Consider the following 18,313-nt stretch of genomic DNA (forward strand, 5'->3'; position numbering starts at 1 on the left):
CGGGCTCAGCAGGGCAGAGACAGCCTGGACAATTCCTATTGGCTTTTGAAAGCCAATAGAATTAGACTCTATTCAAGAGAGTCTATTCTATTGGATTTCAAAAGCCAATAGAATAAAAAGGAGTAGCACAGCTAAGGAAAAGGGGAAAAAAATGGCGGACTGCGTTGTTTGGCGACCCCCGTGAAATGGTCGTTCGACCCCAAATGGGCTCCCGACCCACAGGTTGAGAACCACTGTTTTAGTGACTGTTTGAAGAGGCAGGTAGTCCTTGACTTACAACAGTTTGTAAGTCAAAAATCACCACGGCACTTAAAGGAGTGACTTATGAGCAGCTTTCTGCCCTTACGACCATGGCATAGCATCCTCGTAGTCAGGTGATTTACATTTGGAGGCTTGATAACCGCTTCACATTTACGACGGTTGCCGCGTCCTGTGGTCAAGTGATCCCTTTTTGCGACCGTCCAAACAAGCAAAGTCAATGGAGAAGCCACTTAACCACGGTGTTACTGATTTAACAACTGCAGATTCGCTTAACAAGAAAAGTTGTAAAATGGGGCAAAATTCACTTAACACATGTCTTACTCAGCGATGTCAATTTTGGGCTCTTTTGTGGTCTTAAAAGTTAGGATTACCTGTACAGAGAAACTATAATGATTTTTGATGCTAAGTTAATTTACATCCTTCACCTCTAAGAGTTAGCAGAGTTTGCTTTCAGCAATTAAGATGATTCAATAAGAATTATGACAAGTTTTTTTTGTGTGTGGCTATGTAATAATAATGATGATGATGATGATGATGTTGGAAAGGACCTTGGAGGTCATCTAGCTCAACCCCCTGCTCAGGCAAGAAACCCTATACCATTTCGGACAAATGTCTGTCCAGTCTTTTCTTAAAGACTTCCAGTGTTGGAGCATTCACCGCTTCTGGAGGCAGGTTGTTCCACTGGTTAATTGTTCTAACTGTCAGGAAATTTCTCCTTAGTTCTAGGTTGCTTCTCTCCTTGATCAGTTTCCATCTGTTGCTTTTTGTTCTGCCTTCAGGCGCTTTGGAGAATAGCTTGACTCCTTCTTCTTTGGGGCAGCCCCTGAGATATTGGAACACTGCTATCATGTCCCCCCTCGTCCTTCTTTTCGTTAAACTAGACATACCCAATTTCAGCAACCGTTCCTGATATGTTTTAGCCTCCGGTCCCCTAATAATCTTTGTTGCTCTTCTCTGCACTCTTTCTAGAGTCTTAACATCTTTTTTACATCATGGTGACCAAAACTGGATGTTGTATTCCAAGTGTGGCCTTACCAAGGCATTGTAAAGTGGTATTGACACTTCACATGATCTTGATTCTATCCCTCTGTTAATGCAGCTTAGAGCTGTGTTCGCTTTTTTGGCAGCTGCAGCACATGGTTGGCTCCTATTTAAGGGATTGTCCACTAGGACTCCGAGATCCCTCTCACAATTGCTATTATTGAGCCAGGTACCCCCATACTATACCTGTGCATTTGGTTTTTCTTGCCTAAATGTAGAACCTTACTTTTTTCACCCTGTTTTTACATCTCTGTGACCAACTTTTATCCTGGGCGCTGATATCCAGAGAAGGTTAAAAAAGGCCATGGGGAGACAAGATGCTGGGGGGGGGGGAGAAAGCCCACCCCCAACTCAAAAACATCCTACAGAAAAATGACATCGTTTTATGTTAGCGCATTTTTCAGGGTCCGTTGAAGGTCTCCCAAGTCACTGGTCGTAAGTCAAGAATTACACGTATACAAAATACAGGTCATCCGTGACTTACTGAGCCCAACATTTCTGTGGCTAAGTGACACCGTTGTTAAACGAATTTTTGCCCTCCTTGTGTGTCCATTCTTGCCAGCGTTATTAAGTGAATCACTGCGGGTGTTCAATTAGTGGCACGGCCATTTAAGTGAGTCGGGCTTCTCCCGTTGACTTTGCTTGCCAGAAGGTCTTGAAAAGGGGAACCTGTGACCCCGGGACGCTGCAACGGTCGTAAATATGAATCGGTTGTCAAGCGCCCAAATTTTGACCACAGCCATGCTGCAACGGTCATAAGTGTGAAAAACAGACCTTTTTTCAGTGCCGTTGTAACTTTGGTCACTAAATGAAGTGTCGTAAGTTGAGGACTACCTGTATATATATATGTAGGTCTTTGATTATTTGGGTTTTCTCCCGTGTAAAATTGAAAGTGTCTTGGCGACGTTTCGACGAAATCCCATTCGTCATCTTCTGGCTGGTGTTTTCGGCTTCGTGCTTCTAGGAGCTCGTAGAAGCACAAAGCCGAAAACACCAGCCTGAAGATGACGAAGGGACTTCGTCGAAACGTCGACAAGGACACTTCCAATTTTACGTGGGGGAAAACCCGAATAACCAAAGACCTACATACAAACACCCGTGAAAACCTCAGAAAACATATATATATATATATATATATATATATATATATATATATATATATATATATTATATATATATATATATAATATATATATATATATATATATGTAGGTCTTTGGTTGTTCGGGTTTTCTCCCACGTAAAGTTGGAAGTGTCTTGGCGACGTTTCGACGAAGTCCCATTCGTCATCTTCAGGCTGGTGCTTTCAGCTTCGTGCCTCGAGCAGCAATATATATATATATATTGTTTTCTGAGGTTTTCGCGGGTATTTGTATGTAGGTCTTTGGTTGTTCGGGTTTTCTCCCACGTAAAATTGGAAGTGTCTTGGCGACGTTTCGACGAAGTCCCATTCGTCATCTTCAGGCTGGTGCTTTCAGCTTCGTGCCTCGAGCAGCAATGTGTGGTCTTAGCTGTTTCTTCCTTTTAACTGCCAGTGGGGTATGAACTGATTGGGTGGGAGCTTGGCTGTGTTCTGATTGGGTGGAGGTGTGTTCTGATTGGTTAGGGGCTTGGCTGTGCTCTGATTGGCTGGGGGGTTGGCTGTGCTCTGATTGGCTGGGGGGTTGGCTGTGCTCTGATTGGCTGGGGGAGTGTTCTGTTTGGTTGTGCTCAGGTTAGTCTGAGTTGCAGAGGGATTCAAGATTTTGGGCTGCCCTGCCATTCCTTGGCTTCGCGTTCGTGGTCGTGCTTCCTCTTCATTGAGGGTGTCAGTTTGCTTCATGTATGGATTGGGGGGGTTTAAAGTGGCTAATGATGCAGCTGTGGTCTGGCTTCTGGTTTGTGGTCGTGCCTCATAGTCAGTGTGGCTTTGGTTTTGTTTTTTGCGTGGATGTTTGGTGGTGACCTCCTGTGTGGTTTTTGTGAGTGTGGGTCTGGTATCATTTTTTGTGTTAGGGAGTCGTTTGTCAATGAGGGCGGGTTTCCAAATGGCTGGTAGGCGGGAGGTATCATCTCGCTTGTTCATGCTGTGTGGGCGTTTTTCTATCTCTATGGCTTCTCTGATTATTCTGTTATTAAAATGTTCACTTTTGGCAATGGTTCTGGTATTTTTAAAGTCAATTTCATGTCCTGTAGCTTTAAGGTGTTGGACCAGGGAAGATGTTGGTTCCTCTTTTTTGATTGAGTTCTTATGTTCTTCAATGCGTGCACTTATTCTTCTGTTGGTTTGTCCGATGTATGTGGTGGGACAAGTGGTGCATGGGATTTCGTATACTCCTTGATTTTCTAATTCAATTTTATCTTTGGGGTTTCTAAGGATGGTGGATATTTTTCTGTTTGTGCAGAATGCTGTTTTGATGTTGTGTTTATGGAGGATCTTACTGATTCTGTCTGTGATGCCTTTTATGTATGGGAGGATGGCTTTGCCGTTTTCTTGTTCTTTGTCTTGGATTTTAGTGGGGGTTTCTTTTTGGATTAGGTTTGTAATCTTATTTCTATGGAATCCATTGGATGTTAGTACATTGGTGAGAGTGTGTAGTTCGGGTTTTAGGTGTTGTTCGTCAGCTAAGCGTTTTGTTCTGGAGATGAGTGTCTTGGCTACAGAGTTGATCTGTGCTGGGTGGTGGTGTGAGAGAGCGTGCAGATAGCGGTTTGTGTGTGTTTTCTTCTGGTAGATGGTGTGTCCTAGGGAGCCATTGGATTTCTTGTAGACTAAGACATCCAGGAAGGGAAGTTGGTTGTTAGCTTCTGTTTCCATGGTGAACTGTATTTTGGGGTGTAGGCTGTTGAGGTGTGTGAGGAAGTTGTCCAGTTTTTCTTTCCCATGTGGCCAGATTATGAAGGTGTCGTCTACGTATCTGAGCCAGAGTTTGGGTTTGTGATCCGATTTTTCTAGAGCTTGGGTTTCAAAGTGTTCCATGTAGAGGTTTGCAATGACAGGTGAGAGGGGTGATCCCATGGGTGCTCTTCTGTTTGTTTGTATTTTTGTCCATTATAGATGAAGTATGTGTTGGATAGGCAGTGGTTGGTCAGATCTAAGATGTGTTTGGGGGGGTTATATTTGTTTTGGATAGCTGTCAAGGCTTCTTTGATAGGCACTTGGGTGAAGAGGGATATGACATCGAAGCTCACTAGTAGGTCGCTGGGCTGTAAGTTTTGTTTCTTTATGATCTCTATAAACTGGAATGAGTTTTTTACGTGTGAGGTGATGGATTCTGCATAGGGCTGTAGTTGTTTGGCGAGAAATTTGGCTAGGTTTTGTAGAGGTGAGCCTATGGAGCTGACTATAGGTCTGAGTGGGGTTCCTTCTTTGTGTATCTTGGGGAGACCATAGAGTTTGGGCATCTGGATGATTTCTCTCTGGGAATGATTCTTTGCTGGATCTCTTCGCTAATGGGGGAGGCTTTTATTTTGGATCTGGTGGTTTTTTCCAGGTAGGTGGTGGGATCTGTATTTAGGGGTTTGTATGTGGAGTCTTGGAGTAGGTTGGTTAATTTGGTTTGGTAGTCAGATGTGTTCATAACCACCGTGGCGTTGCCCTTGTCTGCTGGTAGGATTATTATGCTGGTGTCTTCTTTAAGGTTACGTAGTGCTGTCTGTTCCTCTTTGGGTAAGTTGCTTTTGGGTGGCTTGCTGGTGCAGAGGATGTTGGTGATTTCGAGTCTGATTCTGTTGGCGTCGTCGGGGTTGATTTTAGTCAGGCTGGTTTCAACTCCACATATAATGGTTTCAGTGGGGATGTGTTTGGGAGCGACTGCAAAGTTGAATCCTTTGGAAAGGACATTGGTTTCGGCTTTGGTGAGGATCCTATCTGAGATGTTATCCTATCTGTTATCCTATCCTATCTGAGATGTTATGCACATATATATACATACATACATACATACATATATATATCCCTTATCTCTGAACTACAAAGGCCGGCCTTGTGTTGGTCAAATCTTTGCTTCTTCTGAGTGCTGCTTTTCCTCCCTTCCCTGCGGTTTGCCTTCATGTTCCATTTTATCGTCTCTTCTTCTCCAAATGGCAAAAAAAACCCAACCCCGATTTATGCTGAATTCGCAGCGGGTGTGTGTGTGTGTGTCTCCTGCCTCTCCTTCCCTGCCTTTTCTGCACCACAAACGTTTCCATCCTTAACTTGTTATCTCACCCCTGCAGCAACAATACCGCGAGTGCCAGGAGCTGCTCAGCCTTTATCAGAAATATCTCTCCGAGCAGCAGGAAAAACTCACCCATTCCCTTTCCGAGCTGGAGGCCGCCAAGCAGAAGGAGCAGCAGGTGAGGCCGTCTTCCGCCAACTCTCCTGTTTATTTCTTTCTTTTTTTAATGCATTTGTTTGTATCCTGCCTTTATTATTTTCACAAACAACTTGAGGCGGCAAACGTATCCGACCACTTCCTCGTGTTTTCCCCACGACAATGACCCTGTGAGGTGGGTTGGGCTGAGAGAGGGACTGGCCCAAAGTCGCCCAGCTGGCTCTTACGCCTCAGGAGGGACTAGAAATCACAGTCTCCTGAGATTGAAAGCCACCCAGCTGGCTTTAATGCCTAAGGCAGAACTAGAACTCACTGTCTCCTGGTAATTGGCCCAAAGTAACCCAACCAGCTTTCATGCCAAAGGCAGAACTAGAACTCACCATCTCCTGGTGATTGGCCCAAAGCCACCAGCTTGTTTTTATGGCTAAGGCAGAACTAGAACTCACAGTCCCCTGGTTATTGGCCCAAAGTAACCAATCACCGTCTCCTCATGATTAGCCCAAAGTCACCAGCTGGTTTTTATGGCTAAGGCAGAACTAGAACTCACCGTCTCCTGGTGATTTGCCCATAGTCACCATCTGGCTTTTATGCCTAAGGCAGAATTAGAACTCACAGTCCCTTGGTGATTGGCCCAAAGTAACCAATCACCGTCTCCTGGTGATTGGCCCAAAGTCACCAGCTGGCTTTCGTGGCTAAGGCAGAACTAGAACTCACCATCTCCTGGTGATTAGCCCAAAGTAACCAATCACTGTCACCTGGTGATTGGCCCAAAGTCACCATCTGGCTTTTATGGCTAAGGTAGAACTAGAACTCAACAGTCCCCTGGTGATTGGCCCAAAGTAACCCAGACAGCTTTCATGGATAAGGCAGAACTAGAACTCACTGTCCCCTGGTGATTGGCCGAAAGTCACTCAGTGAGCTCTCATACCAAAGGTGGGACTAGAACTCAGAGACTAGGTTTGTGGAATGGAGGAGGAGGATCACTGTGGAGTCCTTGATGCTCTCTGAGCTGGGTTGTTTTCTGGCAGACATTTCATGACCCAACTAAGGAACATCATCAGTGCTAGAAGGCAATGGGGTTTGCTGCCTGTGTATATATACAAGTGACTCATCTTGTCAACATTGATGCAAATATTCTTGGTGTCTCCTTAATTAGGTTGTTGCTTACTCTTAATTTTGTTGGTCTGAGTTGCTAGTTTCTTGACTGGGGGTGTTGTTTACTTCTTGAGGAAACCTTGTTCCTTTCCAACACTGATCATGAAATGTCTGAAAGAAAAAAAAATGTGGTTGGAGAGCACCGAAGATCCCACAGTCCTCCCGAGGACTTCAAAAAACTATTGCACGGTGGTGTCTGGACGAAGCAGAGTCAGCGTGACAGAAAAGCAAGGGGCGGAACATGGAGGGACGTTGTTGGGCTTGCTTGCAAGAATCATGGAGGGGAAGTCCCAGGTGGAAAAATCTATTCAAGAGTCCCCAAGGTGACTGGCTGCTGTTCTGTCCTTGAAGAGGTTTCGCTTCCCATCCAAGAAGCTTCTTCAGTTCTGACTGAACGGTGGAGGATGGAAGGATTTATATTCCTTGCAGTCACCTGGTTGTTAGTGCTCCTTCTGAGAATCATTGAGGCCACTGGGAGGTTTATCTGTGCTCTCAGGGCCGTCTGAATAGTGCAAATGGGCGTGGAGCCCTTTTGGAACCGCGGAGAGGGCTGTTGTAAACAGGAGATGGGTGGTCTCGTATCCCTCCTCCTCTGTTGAGGGAGGACTGTTCAATTTTGACAAAGTACCTGCAGGCAACCCAAAAAACAACGGATGGAAGCTAATCAAGGAGAGAAGCAACCTGGAATTAAAGAGAAACCGCCTAACAGTGAGAACAATTAACCAGTGGAACAGCTTGCCTCCAGAAGTTTGTGGGTGCTCCATCACTGGAGGTTTTAAAGGAGAGACTGGACTGCCACCTGTCTTAAATGACATAGGATCTCCTGCTAGAGCAGGGGGCTGGACTAGAAGACCTCAATCAGCCATCAATCTATTCTGATTGATGGCTGCCTTGACCCCTCTTTCCAACCAGCAGTCCTCTCTGTCCAGAATGTGGACTTTCCTGTCTTCGAAAGAGTGGCCTTTGTCTTTCAAATGCAGATGGTCTACTGAATCGTGTCCCGATGGGTTTGTTCTCCTAGTGCAGTGTTTCCCAAACTTGACAATTTTAAGGCATGAGGACTTCAACTCCCAGAATTCCACAGCCAGCGTTGCTGGCTGTGGAATTCTGGGAGTTGAAGTCCTCATGCCTTAAAATTGTCAAGTTTGGGAAACACTGTCCTAGTGTTGTGCCATGTGTTGGTGAAGTGAGTCCTTTTTTTTTTTTTTTTTTCCCAATCTACACGGAGATCCTTTTAGCTTGCTATCCTTACGTGTCCACCTTGTAGGTCTTTTCAAGGCTATCCGTGTTATGATAATCCAGGACCCAGAAATGCTCTTGATAATAGGATAGGGTAGAGTAGGGTAGGCTAGGCTAGGACAGGATAGGATAACAGAGTTGGAAGAGACCTTGGAGGTCTTCTAGTCCAGCCCTTTGCTCTAGCAGGAGATCCTATACCATTTCAGACAAGTGGCTGTCCAGTCTCTTCTTAAGAACCTTGAGTGATGAAGCACCTACAACAGTGTTTCCCAACCTTAGGAACTTTAAGATGGAGGACCCACAAGTTCTGGAGGCAAGCTGTTCCACTGGTTAATTGTCCTCACTGTTAAGAAGTTTCTCCTTAAATATCAGGTTGCTTCTCTCCTTGATGAGTTTCCATCCATCGTTTCTTGTCTTGCCTTCTGGTGCTTTGGAGAATAAGTTGACCCCTTCTTCTTGGTGGCAGCCCCTCAAATACTGGAACACTGCTATCCTGCTGAAGCAGGAAACTTTATATCATTTCAGACAAGCGGTTGTCCAGTCTGTTTTTAAAAACTTCCAGCGTTGGAGCATTCACAACTTCTGGAGGCAAGTCGTCCCACTGGTTAATTGTCCTAACTGTAGTATACGAGTTTTGACCTTAAAACAAACCCAGGCAAGAACTCCATATAGATATTTTATTAAGATTTCCTGAAACTTAGAGGAGACCCAGCAATTCCTGGGTTCATTTCTGTTTGGTGTTTCTCCGAGATACGGAAGAGCTGAGATGAAATAGTCCTTGATTCACAGTCTGATGCCTCCATCTCAAACTTTCTGTCTTGGCTTACTGGAGAAAAATGGTGCCAAAATGATTTAAGACAGAGCTCTTGTAGAGTCAATAATCAGTAACTGGAACGTGAGTCTCTCTCTCTTTTTCTCTCTCTCTCGCTCTCTCTTTTTTGTATGTGCGTTTGAGATAAAGTTAATTCCATTTGAAAAGATACTTAAGGTGACATGAATTGAATTATTCAAACCGGCTTTCTCAGCATTAACTCTAGGTTAATATCTCATGATGCCTCCGGTTTCATTACTGGAGTTTTAAGTACATAACTTTTTATAATAAATTCAATACCGAGAAGCTGGGCTGAAATTGGTTTACTTTCTAGCCAGCCATAAAAAAAGCGGTATTAATTGTAAAGTGAATATTAAAGTGGTCCCTGAACTTGGCTCAGACAAATGTGGAAATAACCCTGCTGACGGGGTGGGTATTCCAGCTGTGGAATGTTAAAAATGTTAAAATATAGTTAAGGGTCTTCCATCAAGAAGAATTTGGGACCATTTTCTCAGCAGTGACCTTCAGTCAAGTCAGAATATAGCTGGGAGGGACCTTGGAGGACTTCTAGTCCAGCCCCCTATTCAAGCAGGAGAACCTATAGCATTCCAGGACAAGTGGCTGTCCAGTCTCTTCTTAAAAACCTCCAGTGATGGAGCACCCACAACTTTTGGAGGCAAGCTGTTCCGCTAATTAATTGTCCTCACTGTTAAGAAGTTTCTCCTTAATTCCAGGTTGTTTCTCTCCTTGATTAGTTTCCATTCATTGTTCCTTGTCTTCCCTTCAGGTGCTTTGGGGAAGAGGGTGACCCCCTCTTTGTTGTGTCAGCCCCTCAAATACAGAAAAACTGATATTATCTCTCCCCTAGTCCTTCTTTTCTCTAGGCTAGCCATTCCCAAATCCTGCAATCGTTCTTCATATATTTTAGTCTCCAGGTCTTTAATCATCTTAGTTGCTCTTCTCTGCACTTTTTCCGGAGTCTCAGTGTCTTTTTTGTAACGTGGTGACCAAAACTGGATGCATTCTTCCAGGTGTGGCCTTCCTTGGCTCTTGTTTGGAGGACTCTACGGATGTCTAGAAAAATCACCTCCGTTCCACGTGATCGCCTTGGACCGAATTATAAATTATTAGGTTATCATCTCAAATCGGTGGAAAAATTCACTTGGTTTGGACTGCCATTGAGGGAAATAACTTTGCAGTTTGGAGAAACGGTGGAAATGATGGTTACATTCCAGGACAGTCTTCTGTAGAGTAGGGGTCTCCCAACTTGGCAACTTTCAGATTTTGTGGACTTCAACTCCCAGAATTCCTCAGCCAGCAGTGTCATCACTCTCTTCTAGCACTGAGCCATGCTGGCTTGGGAATTCTGGGAGGTGAAGTCCACCAGTCAGAAAGTTACCAAGTTGGGAGACCCCCTACTATAAAAGCAAAGTTTCTCAAGACTTGTGGACTTCAACTCCCAGAATTCCCCAGCCAGCCATGTCAACCCCCCCTTCCTTTTATCACTGAGTCATGCTGGCAGGGGAATTCTGGGAGTTGTAGTCCACAAGTCTTTTAACAGTTGCCAAGTCTGGAGATTCCTGCTTTACAGGAAGGAAAACATGGACAAATTGCTCCAGGATAGGGAAACAGAGGCAAAATTTTGACCGAAATTGTGTTTCTTCTGAGAATTGGGGAGCACAGCGGATGCTTTGGTCCTTTCGTTGGCCCAAGGCCACTGCTGTTGTAGACCCAGCTCAGACCATTCTGTTGACTGTTAACATGACATTAAAAGAAGAAAGAGCTAACTGGACAGTTTTCCCATCCCAGCTTTGAACTTGGTGAGCCAAAATGCAACAATCTAGATTAGAAAGCCAGAGATGGTGAGTTCTAGTCCTGCCTTAGGCATGAAAACTACCTGGGTAACTTTGGGCCAATCCACCAGGAGTTTGTGAGTTCTAGTCCTGCCTTAGAAGGAAGATGAGATATGTCCACTACCTTGAGTGGTTTATAAAAACAGTGAGGCAGGATATGTTGTTGTTAGTTGTGAAGTCGTGTCCAACCCATCGCGACCCCATGGACAACGTTCCTCCAGGCCTTCCTGTCCTCTACCATCTTCTGGAGTCCATTGAAGCTCACGCCTACTGCTTCAGGGACTCCATCCAGCCACCTCATCCTCTGTCATCCCTTTCTTCTATTGCCCTTCATCTTTCCCAGCATGAGGCTCTTCTCCAGTGAGTCCTTCCTTCTCATTAGGTGGCCAAAATATTTGAGTTTCAACTTCAGGATCTGGCCTTCTAAAGAGCAGTCGAGGTTGATCTCCTCCAGGACTGACCGGTTTGATCACCTTGCAGTCCAGGGGACTCGCAGGAGTCTTCTCCGGCACCATAGTTCAAAGGCCTCCATTCTTTGGCGCTCAGCCTTTCTTATGGTCCAACTTTCACAGCCAAACATTGCAACTGGGAAAACCATGGCCTTATCTATACGCACTTTTGTTGGCAGGGTGACGTCTCTGCTTTTTAGTATGCTGTCTAGAAATAAATAAATAAGGGAAGTCTCATGAAGGCTCCAGGGATGTTCTTTGGAATCTCATTGTTGAACCAGGTCGATTTATCTTTATGGTGTCACCCAAACCTATGATGAGAAATATAATTTATGCAGATTTCAGCCTTTAGAACATTCCTACGTGGCAAAGCGATACCAACTATGGCGTAAGAGACAAGAGTTTGACAGAGCCAAAACCCTGATCGAGGGAGTATGTATACATGTATGAATATGTATCTGTGTGACCGTCCGTCTAAAACAGTGGTTCTCAACCTTTCTAATGCCGTGACCCCATAATACAGTTCCCCATGTTGTGGTGACCCCCAAGTGGGTGTGGCCACCAATAAGAGGGAGTAGGACAGCTAGGGAAAAGGGAAAAAAATGGCGGACTGCGTGGTTTGGCGACCCCCGTGAAATGGTCATTCGACCCCAAATGGGGTCCCGACCCACAGGTTGAGAACCACTGGTCTAAAAGTTGGACATTAAGGAGAATCTCACTAGGTATCTCTCGGATACAAATGTCCTCAGGCCCAAGTCCTATTCCGGGGCTCCGTTGCTGGCAGCAGGCGTTGCCGGACAATGGGTGATGAATGCCATGGGCAGGCAGCTTCCTTTGCAGGTAACCTTTCCAGATATAAATGAGCCTTTGGAGCATTTATCATTTGCAATAGCAGCTTTATAAATTATACACGTGTGCGGGTTCCATGAATTTATGGCCCGACCACGTCTCTCTTAGCTTCACCCCAGGATCAAACAGAAGAAGAAATGGGATTGTCTTTGGGGATCCTCCATCATCCAGGTCATGGTTGTCCCAAAGGTGCTTTTTTCAGGAGGCAACTGGACTTTCTTGTTTTTTCTTTGAAGACGTTTCCCTTCTCATCCGAGAAGCTTCTTCAGCTCTGACTGGAGGGTGGGGAATGGAAGGATTGATACTCCTTGCAGACAGCTGGTCATTTGTCTTCTTTTAGAGGGTCGTTGAGGCCACTTGGAGGTTTACCTGTGTCCTCAGGATCACCTGAGTGCTGCAAATGGGTGTGGAGCCTTCTTGGAACGGTTGAAAGACACAGCAACATAGTCCTTTCAGCAGTTCCAAGAAGGCTGCACACCCATTTCATTACCCAACTAGGTAACTTCATCAGTACTAGAAGGGAGTGGGGTTTGCTCTCTGTTTATGTACTAGTCACTTCCATGTCAGTGTTGGTGGGAGTGTTCTTGGGGGTTTCTCGGTGAGATTGTTGTTTTCTGAGTGTGTACCTAACCAAGAGCAGAGAGCAAACCCCATTTCTCCCTAGCACTGATGCTGTTACCTAGTTTGGTAATGAGACATTTGCAAAAAAAAAAAAAAACCCAACCCAACCAAGCTCAGACAGCACCAAGGACCCCACAATCCTTCTCCTCCTCTTCTTCCATTCCGCAAAGCCCATTTGAGGGGCTGCCACAAAGACGAGGGGGTCACATTATTCTCCAAAGCACCAGAAGGCAGGACAAGAAACAAGGGTTGGAAACTGAACAAAGAGAGAAGCAACCTAGAATTAAGGAAAAACTTCCTGACAGTGAGGACAATCAACCAATGGAACAGCTTACCCCCAGAAACTGTGGGCGCTCCATCACTGGAGGTCTTTAAGAAGAGGCTAGAGCTAGACAATTACTTGTCTGAGATGATATAGTTTCTCTTGCTTAAGCGGGGGGCTGATCTAGAAGACCTCCAAGATCCCTTCCAGTTTCTATTCTATTCTATTCTGTGCTACTCTACTCTACTCTGCTCTGCTCTGCTCTGCTCTGCTCTACCTAGTTGGGTCATGAAACGTCTGCAAGAAAACAACAAATTTATACAATTTAAACTGGATATAAAAAATATTATATAGCCTTTTCATAATCTTCATTTTTATATATATATACATATATGTTTTAATGTTATATTTTCTTTTTTTATAAACATAATTTTTTAATTGTTTTTTAATTAAGCCTATATTCTGCTCTGGGAAGCTCTGGGGGGGGAAGGGGGGGTGTTTGGGTGGGGGTTGGGGAAGGGGGTTTTTGTTGTGTAATGTTTAGTTTTTTCTTTGTATATGTTGTTTTTTGTTTTTGTATTGTTTTGTTCTTTTTGTAAAACTTATAAAACTTTTTTTTAACAAAGGTTAGAGAGCACCAAGGACCTTGCTGGCTATTTAAATATCTGCCACTCCTATCTCGGCCAGAGGTGCATTAGGCTATTTAGGTAGCCAGATTTATAAATCCCTCCAATGTGACAGATTGTTTATTAAACTGTCCAGATGCTGAAGGAACCTCTGGGGGGAAGGGAAATTTTGCCCAGTAAAGCCAGGCTTTAATTTGCATTTTTCCTAGATTGTCTGCGTTGCCGCTGCATTTCCTGACTCCACTTAATAAGCTTCTGACATCTTCCTCCACCCTTGCTGTCTTGGTAGTCTCGTATTTCCCTGGCTTTAATAACTCAATGTAGACTGAAAGGATAATGCTGAAGGAATTGACTGAGCTAATTAGACCCTGATTTGTCTTGCCGGCCACAGCATGACAAACATATTCTTGACACAAATAGGATAAAACTGCCTGCTTATCTTTCTCTATTAACTACCTGCAAATAGATCTTTGGCACGCCAGATCAGGGGAGGCGAAGAGCACGGCCAGCCGGCTTTCCAATATTTGGGAAGGGAGGCATTTATTTAGACAGCCCAATTTATAAACCCCTCCAATCTGAGTGATTTTAAAAACATTCTGCTCATCATTGGAATCATTGAAAGGAATAACCATGGATGGACACCCTTCTAGGCTTCCAGGCTATCCGTCAAGGTTGCGACTGACGGATGCAACCAAGCAAACACCCCTGAGACTTCCCGATCTCTTAATGCAGTGGTTCTCAACCTTTTTAATGCCGCGACCCCCAATCGGTCGTAAGTCAAGGACTAAACCGGTCGTACGTCGAGGACTAAACCAGTCGTAAGTCGAGGACTACCCAACCGGTCGTAAGTCGAGAACTTTCCCTGCCCAGGAGCGCCGCGCATGCGTGGTGCCGCCCTCTGCGCCGGCTGAGGCATAGCTAGCAAGCGGCAGAGACGGAGCAGGCCGACCACCGGCTGGGCCACCAGCTGGCCCAGCCCAAGGAAGGTAAGGCACCCGCCGGAAAAGGGGGAAAAAATGGCAGGCAGCCTTGCTTGGCGACCCCCGTGAAATGGTCGATCGACCCCAAATGGGGTCGCGACCCATAGGTTGAGAACTGCTGTCTTAATGCAAAAGTTTATTGAGTACATCATTTCGGCACGTATGAAAGTAAAACCAGCTCTGGCTAAACCCCACCTTAACGCCATGTACTAAAACGCCTAGAAATCTCTCTTCTCCCTCTGGATCAGGTCACATTGTCCAATGAAATGGAAAAATATTGTTATGAGAAAATGTTTCATGAGTCTGGCCGGACACCTGAGAATTGTCCTGGGGTCCCAGGGTCTTCTATTCTGAACCTCTAAAGCCTACATCCCAATCATGTCCTTGTTGGCAAGCTCAGAAGCAATAATTGCTGGTGACGCAAAATTGTGCTTCGAGATTTTGACACTGTCAAGGAAGAAACGGACCCCCTGTTTGTGAAAAGAAGCGAAAGTGGGCAGGTGCTAGTTCCTGCAGGGATCAAAATGCAACTTTTGCATTTGCTGGTAACTCTTACAGGACCGTATGGGAACACCTCTTGGGTTGCTTCCTTCATCCCGCATGTTTTATGCGTAAAGATGCAAGCAAGGGAAAGGGAAGCCATCCAGAGAGATTAGCAGGTGATTTTTAAAACCAGGCAGCCTTAAACATAAATCTCGGTATACGCCTTTGGGGTGTCAGGAAAAGTGCAGTTTGGGAGAAGCAGAGATGTGTATGTATGTATGTATGTATGTGTGTGTGTGTGTGTGTGTGTGTGTGTGTACATATACATATACATATATATTCAAAATTTTGTAGCTGACAAAGAGTTAGTGGGAGACTAGTATAGCTATTTCAAGCTCTTTAGCTCTCATCAGCTAGTCATACCCCTCTGGGATTTGAACCTGGGCATGTTAGGCAGCTGTATTAACCTTTTGTGCCACAGGTTCCCCACACTCCTGTCAGCAGAAACCAGGGAGGATAGATATCTATGTGTTGGATGAAACCCAAATATAGGATAAATCAGTCTGTTCTGCGTTTCTCTCCAATCTAATCCAATCCTGTACTTGGTAGACCGGATGCTCCAGCCAACACACACACACACACACACACACACACACACAAACACACGCGTAAAATTGGAAGTGTCTTGGCGATGTTTCGACAAAGTCCCATTCGTCAACTTCAGGCTGGTGTTTTTGGCTTCGTGCTCACCGCTTAGAACAGGAGGACTTAGGACAGGGGTAGGCAACCTTGGCTCTTTTATGACTCATGGACTTCCAGAATTCCTGAGCCAGCCATGCTGAGGGGAAAGGGAGAGGTTTCCAAGCTGAGCCATGCTGGCTCAGGAATTCTGGGAGTTGAAGTCCACGAGTCATAAAGCGGCCTAGGCCTAGGCCAGAGGTAGGCAACCTTGGCTCTTTTATGACTCATGGACTTCAACTCCCAGAATTCCTGAGCCAGCATGGGGAAACTATGGCCCCTTCATGACTTGTGGACTTCAACTCCCAGAATTCCTGAGCCAGCATGGCTCAGCTTGGAAACCTCTCCCTTTCCCCTCAGCATGGCTGGCTCAGGAATTCTGGGACTTGAAGTCCACCAGTCATAAAAGAGCCAAGGCTGCCTACCCCTGGCCTAAGAAAACCCCGAACTGCCACTTTTCAGCCTCTCTATAATGACACTCATTATGAGTCCAGGCCCCCAAACTTCCCAGCCACTCTCCCTCTTTTTTTTTTTTTTTTTCCTATTTCCAGACCGGCAGGGATGGCAGTCAGGGTTACCAGCATCCGGCTAAATATCCCTTTCTGAAAATACATTTCTGGCAAATATGTTCCCTTGACAATCTGACTTTTAAATGTTTGGCAGGGACATCGTTAGACAAGCCAACCACTGGCAAATAGCTTGTAAAAACAAAACAAAACAAAAACAAAAACCCCGGAGGTCACCTATGCATCCTTTTAGCTTTGCACGATAGCCTGTTTTTTCCAAAGCACAGCTGGCCACAATAAGCCTGTTTTCCCTTTTTCTTTCGACCAGCATAATTTACTGCCCTCCTGACCTATAAACCACCACCGCTTTGGCACCACCGAGCAGTCTAAACACACGCTCGGAGGCAATGGTGCGGGTTTTAAATATTGCATGTGCCAGAAGAATTTTTTTTCTAAGCAGTTCTCTGAGAAGTGGAAAACATTATATTTCCATCAGCGGCAGCAGCTTTGAGCAGCGGGAAATATGTGATTGCGAGGATTGTGGGCGGAATTTCTCCATTAGTGCTGGTTTGTGTTCCGAAAGAGGAGGGCTGGAATTTGGGTGTTGTTGGTTTTTTTTTTTTTTTTGATAGGATCGATTCAATTATAACTTCCTAGGTTGGGTAACTTTGCTTGATCCCCATGGCTGAGGCATTCTTCAAATTGTGTTGTGTGTTGCAACAGATGATCGTGTAATTGCTGGGTCCTTGGTGCGCGCTGAGCTTGGTTAGGTTTCCTGCAGACGTTTCCTGACCTAACTAGGTAACATCATCAGTGCTAGAAGGGAGGGGAGTTTGTGGAGAGGAGGAGAGGACGGAGGGGTCCTTGAAGTTCCTTGAGCTTGGTGGTTTTCTTGCAGACGTTTCAGGACCCAACTAGGTAACATCATCAGTGCTAGAAGGGAGAGGACTTTGTGTAGTGCAGGAGAAAGAGGAGGAGGAGGAGGAGGAAGAGGAAGAGAGGACTAGGGGGTTCTTGAAGTTCTCTGAGCTTGGTGGTTTTCTTGCAGACGTTTCCTGACCCAACTAGGTGATATCATCAGTGCTAGAAGGGGGGGGGTTGTGAAGGGGGGAGGAGGAGGAGCCGGAGTGTGTGTGTGGGGGGGATTCTGGGTGCTCTCTGAGCCTGGCTGTTTTCTTGCAGATGTTTCCTGACCCAACTAGGTAACATCATCAGTGCTAGAAGGGAGTGGGGTTTGGCAGCAGGAGGAGGAGGAGGAGGAGGAGGAGGAGGAGGAGGAGGCAAAGGAGGTGGTGGTGGAGTACAACAACTGTGGGGTCCTTGGTGCTCTCTGAGTTTGGATGTTGTCTTGCAGACATTTCATGACCCAACTAGGTAACATCATCAGTGCTAGAAGGGGGGGGGTTGTGAAGGGGGGAGGAGGAGGAGCCGGAGTGTATGTGTGGGGGGGGGATTCTGGGTGCTCTCTGAGCCTGGCTGTTTTCTTGCAGACGTTTCATGACCCAGCTCGGTAACATCATCAGTGCTAGAAGGGAGTGGAATTTGCTCTCTCTTTATATACTGGTAGCCCTCAAGTTAGAATTTGTTTAGTGAGCATTTGACAGTTACCATAGCACTGAAAAAAAAGTGATTTAGGACCATTTTTGACCATTGCATTATCCCCAGGTTCACGAGATTAACTTTGAGCGCTTAACAACGGTTGTGCTACCCCAGGGACCTGTGACCCCTGTCTGAGTTTGCCAGCCAGATTCGCATGGCTCACAAACTGGGTTTTCCATGGGCAAAACTCAGACATGAAAATTTTGGGCTCAGTTGTGGTTGTAAGTTGAGGACAGTGGTGGGATTCAGCCAGTTTGCACCACTTTGGCAGAACCGGTAGCTAATTTTTTGTTGCCCAGGCCCAGAATGGACTTCCGGAAGTGCATTCCACACAGAGAACCGGTTGTTTGCATATTTGAATCCCACCACTGGTTGAGGACTACCTGTCCACGTGGCTTGCCCTGTCAATGCGGGTGGCAGTATGGGAAAGCCACTAATATATGAATACGTGCAATATTTTAAACCCGCACTGTCCCCTCCCTCCCTTCCTCCCTTTCTTTTTTGCTCTTATTCTCTCTTTGTCCTTCCCTCCCTCTTTCTTTTTT

The 18,313-nt window shown here is 45.5% G+C and overlaps 1 protein-coding gene across 4 annotated transcripts in view; it reads left to right on the plus strand.

Annotated features, from left to right (window-relative positions):
* KIAA1328 (KIAA1328 ortholog) overlaps nt 1-18,313 on the plus strand; it is a 207,254-nt gene that overhangs the window by 80,565 nt on the left and 108,376 nt on the right. For all 4 annotated transcript variants that reach the window (XM_039318725.1, XM_039318727.1, XM_039318728.1 and 1 more), the window contains one exon: nt 5,492-5,619. In XM_039318725.1, coding sequence (XP_039174659.1) covers nt 5,492-5,619 — 128 coding nt within the window. The remainder of the gene's footprint in view (nt 1-5,491; nt 5,620-18,313) is intronic.

Source organism: Crotalus tigris, unplaced genomic scaffold (genome assembly GCF_016545835.1).
Source record: "Crotalus tigris isolate CLP2741 ecotype Arizona unplaced genomic scaffold, ASM1654583v1 scf7180000021486.375087, whole genome shotgun sequence".
Lineage (NCBI taxonomy): Eukaryota > Metazoa > Chordata > Lepidosauria > Squamata > Viperidae > Crotalus > Crotalus tigris.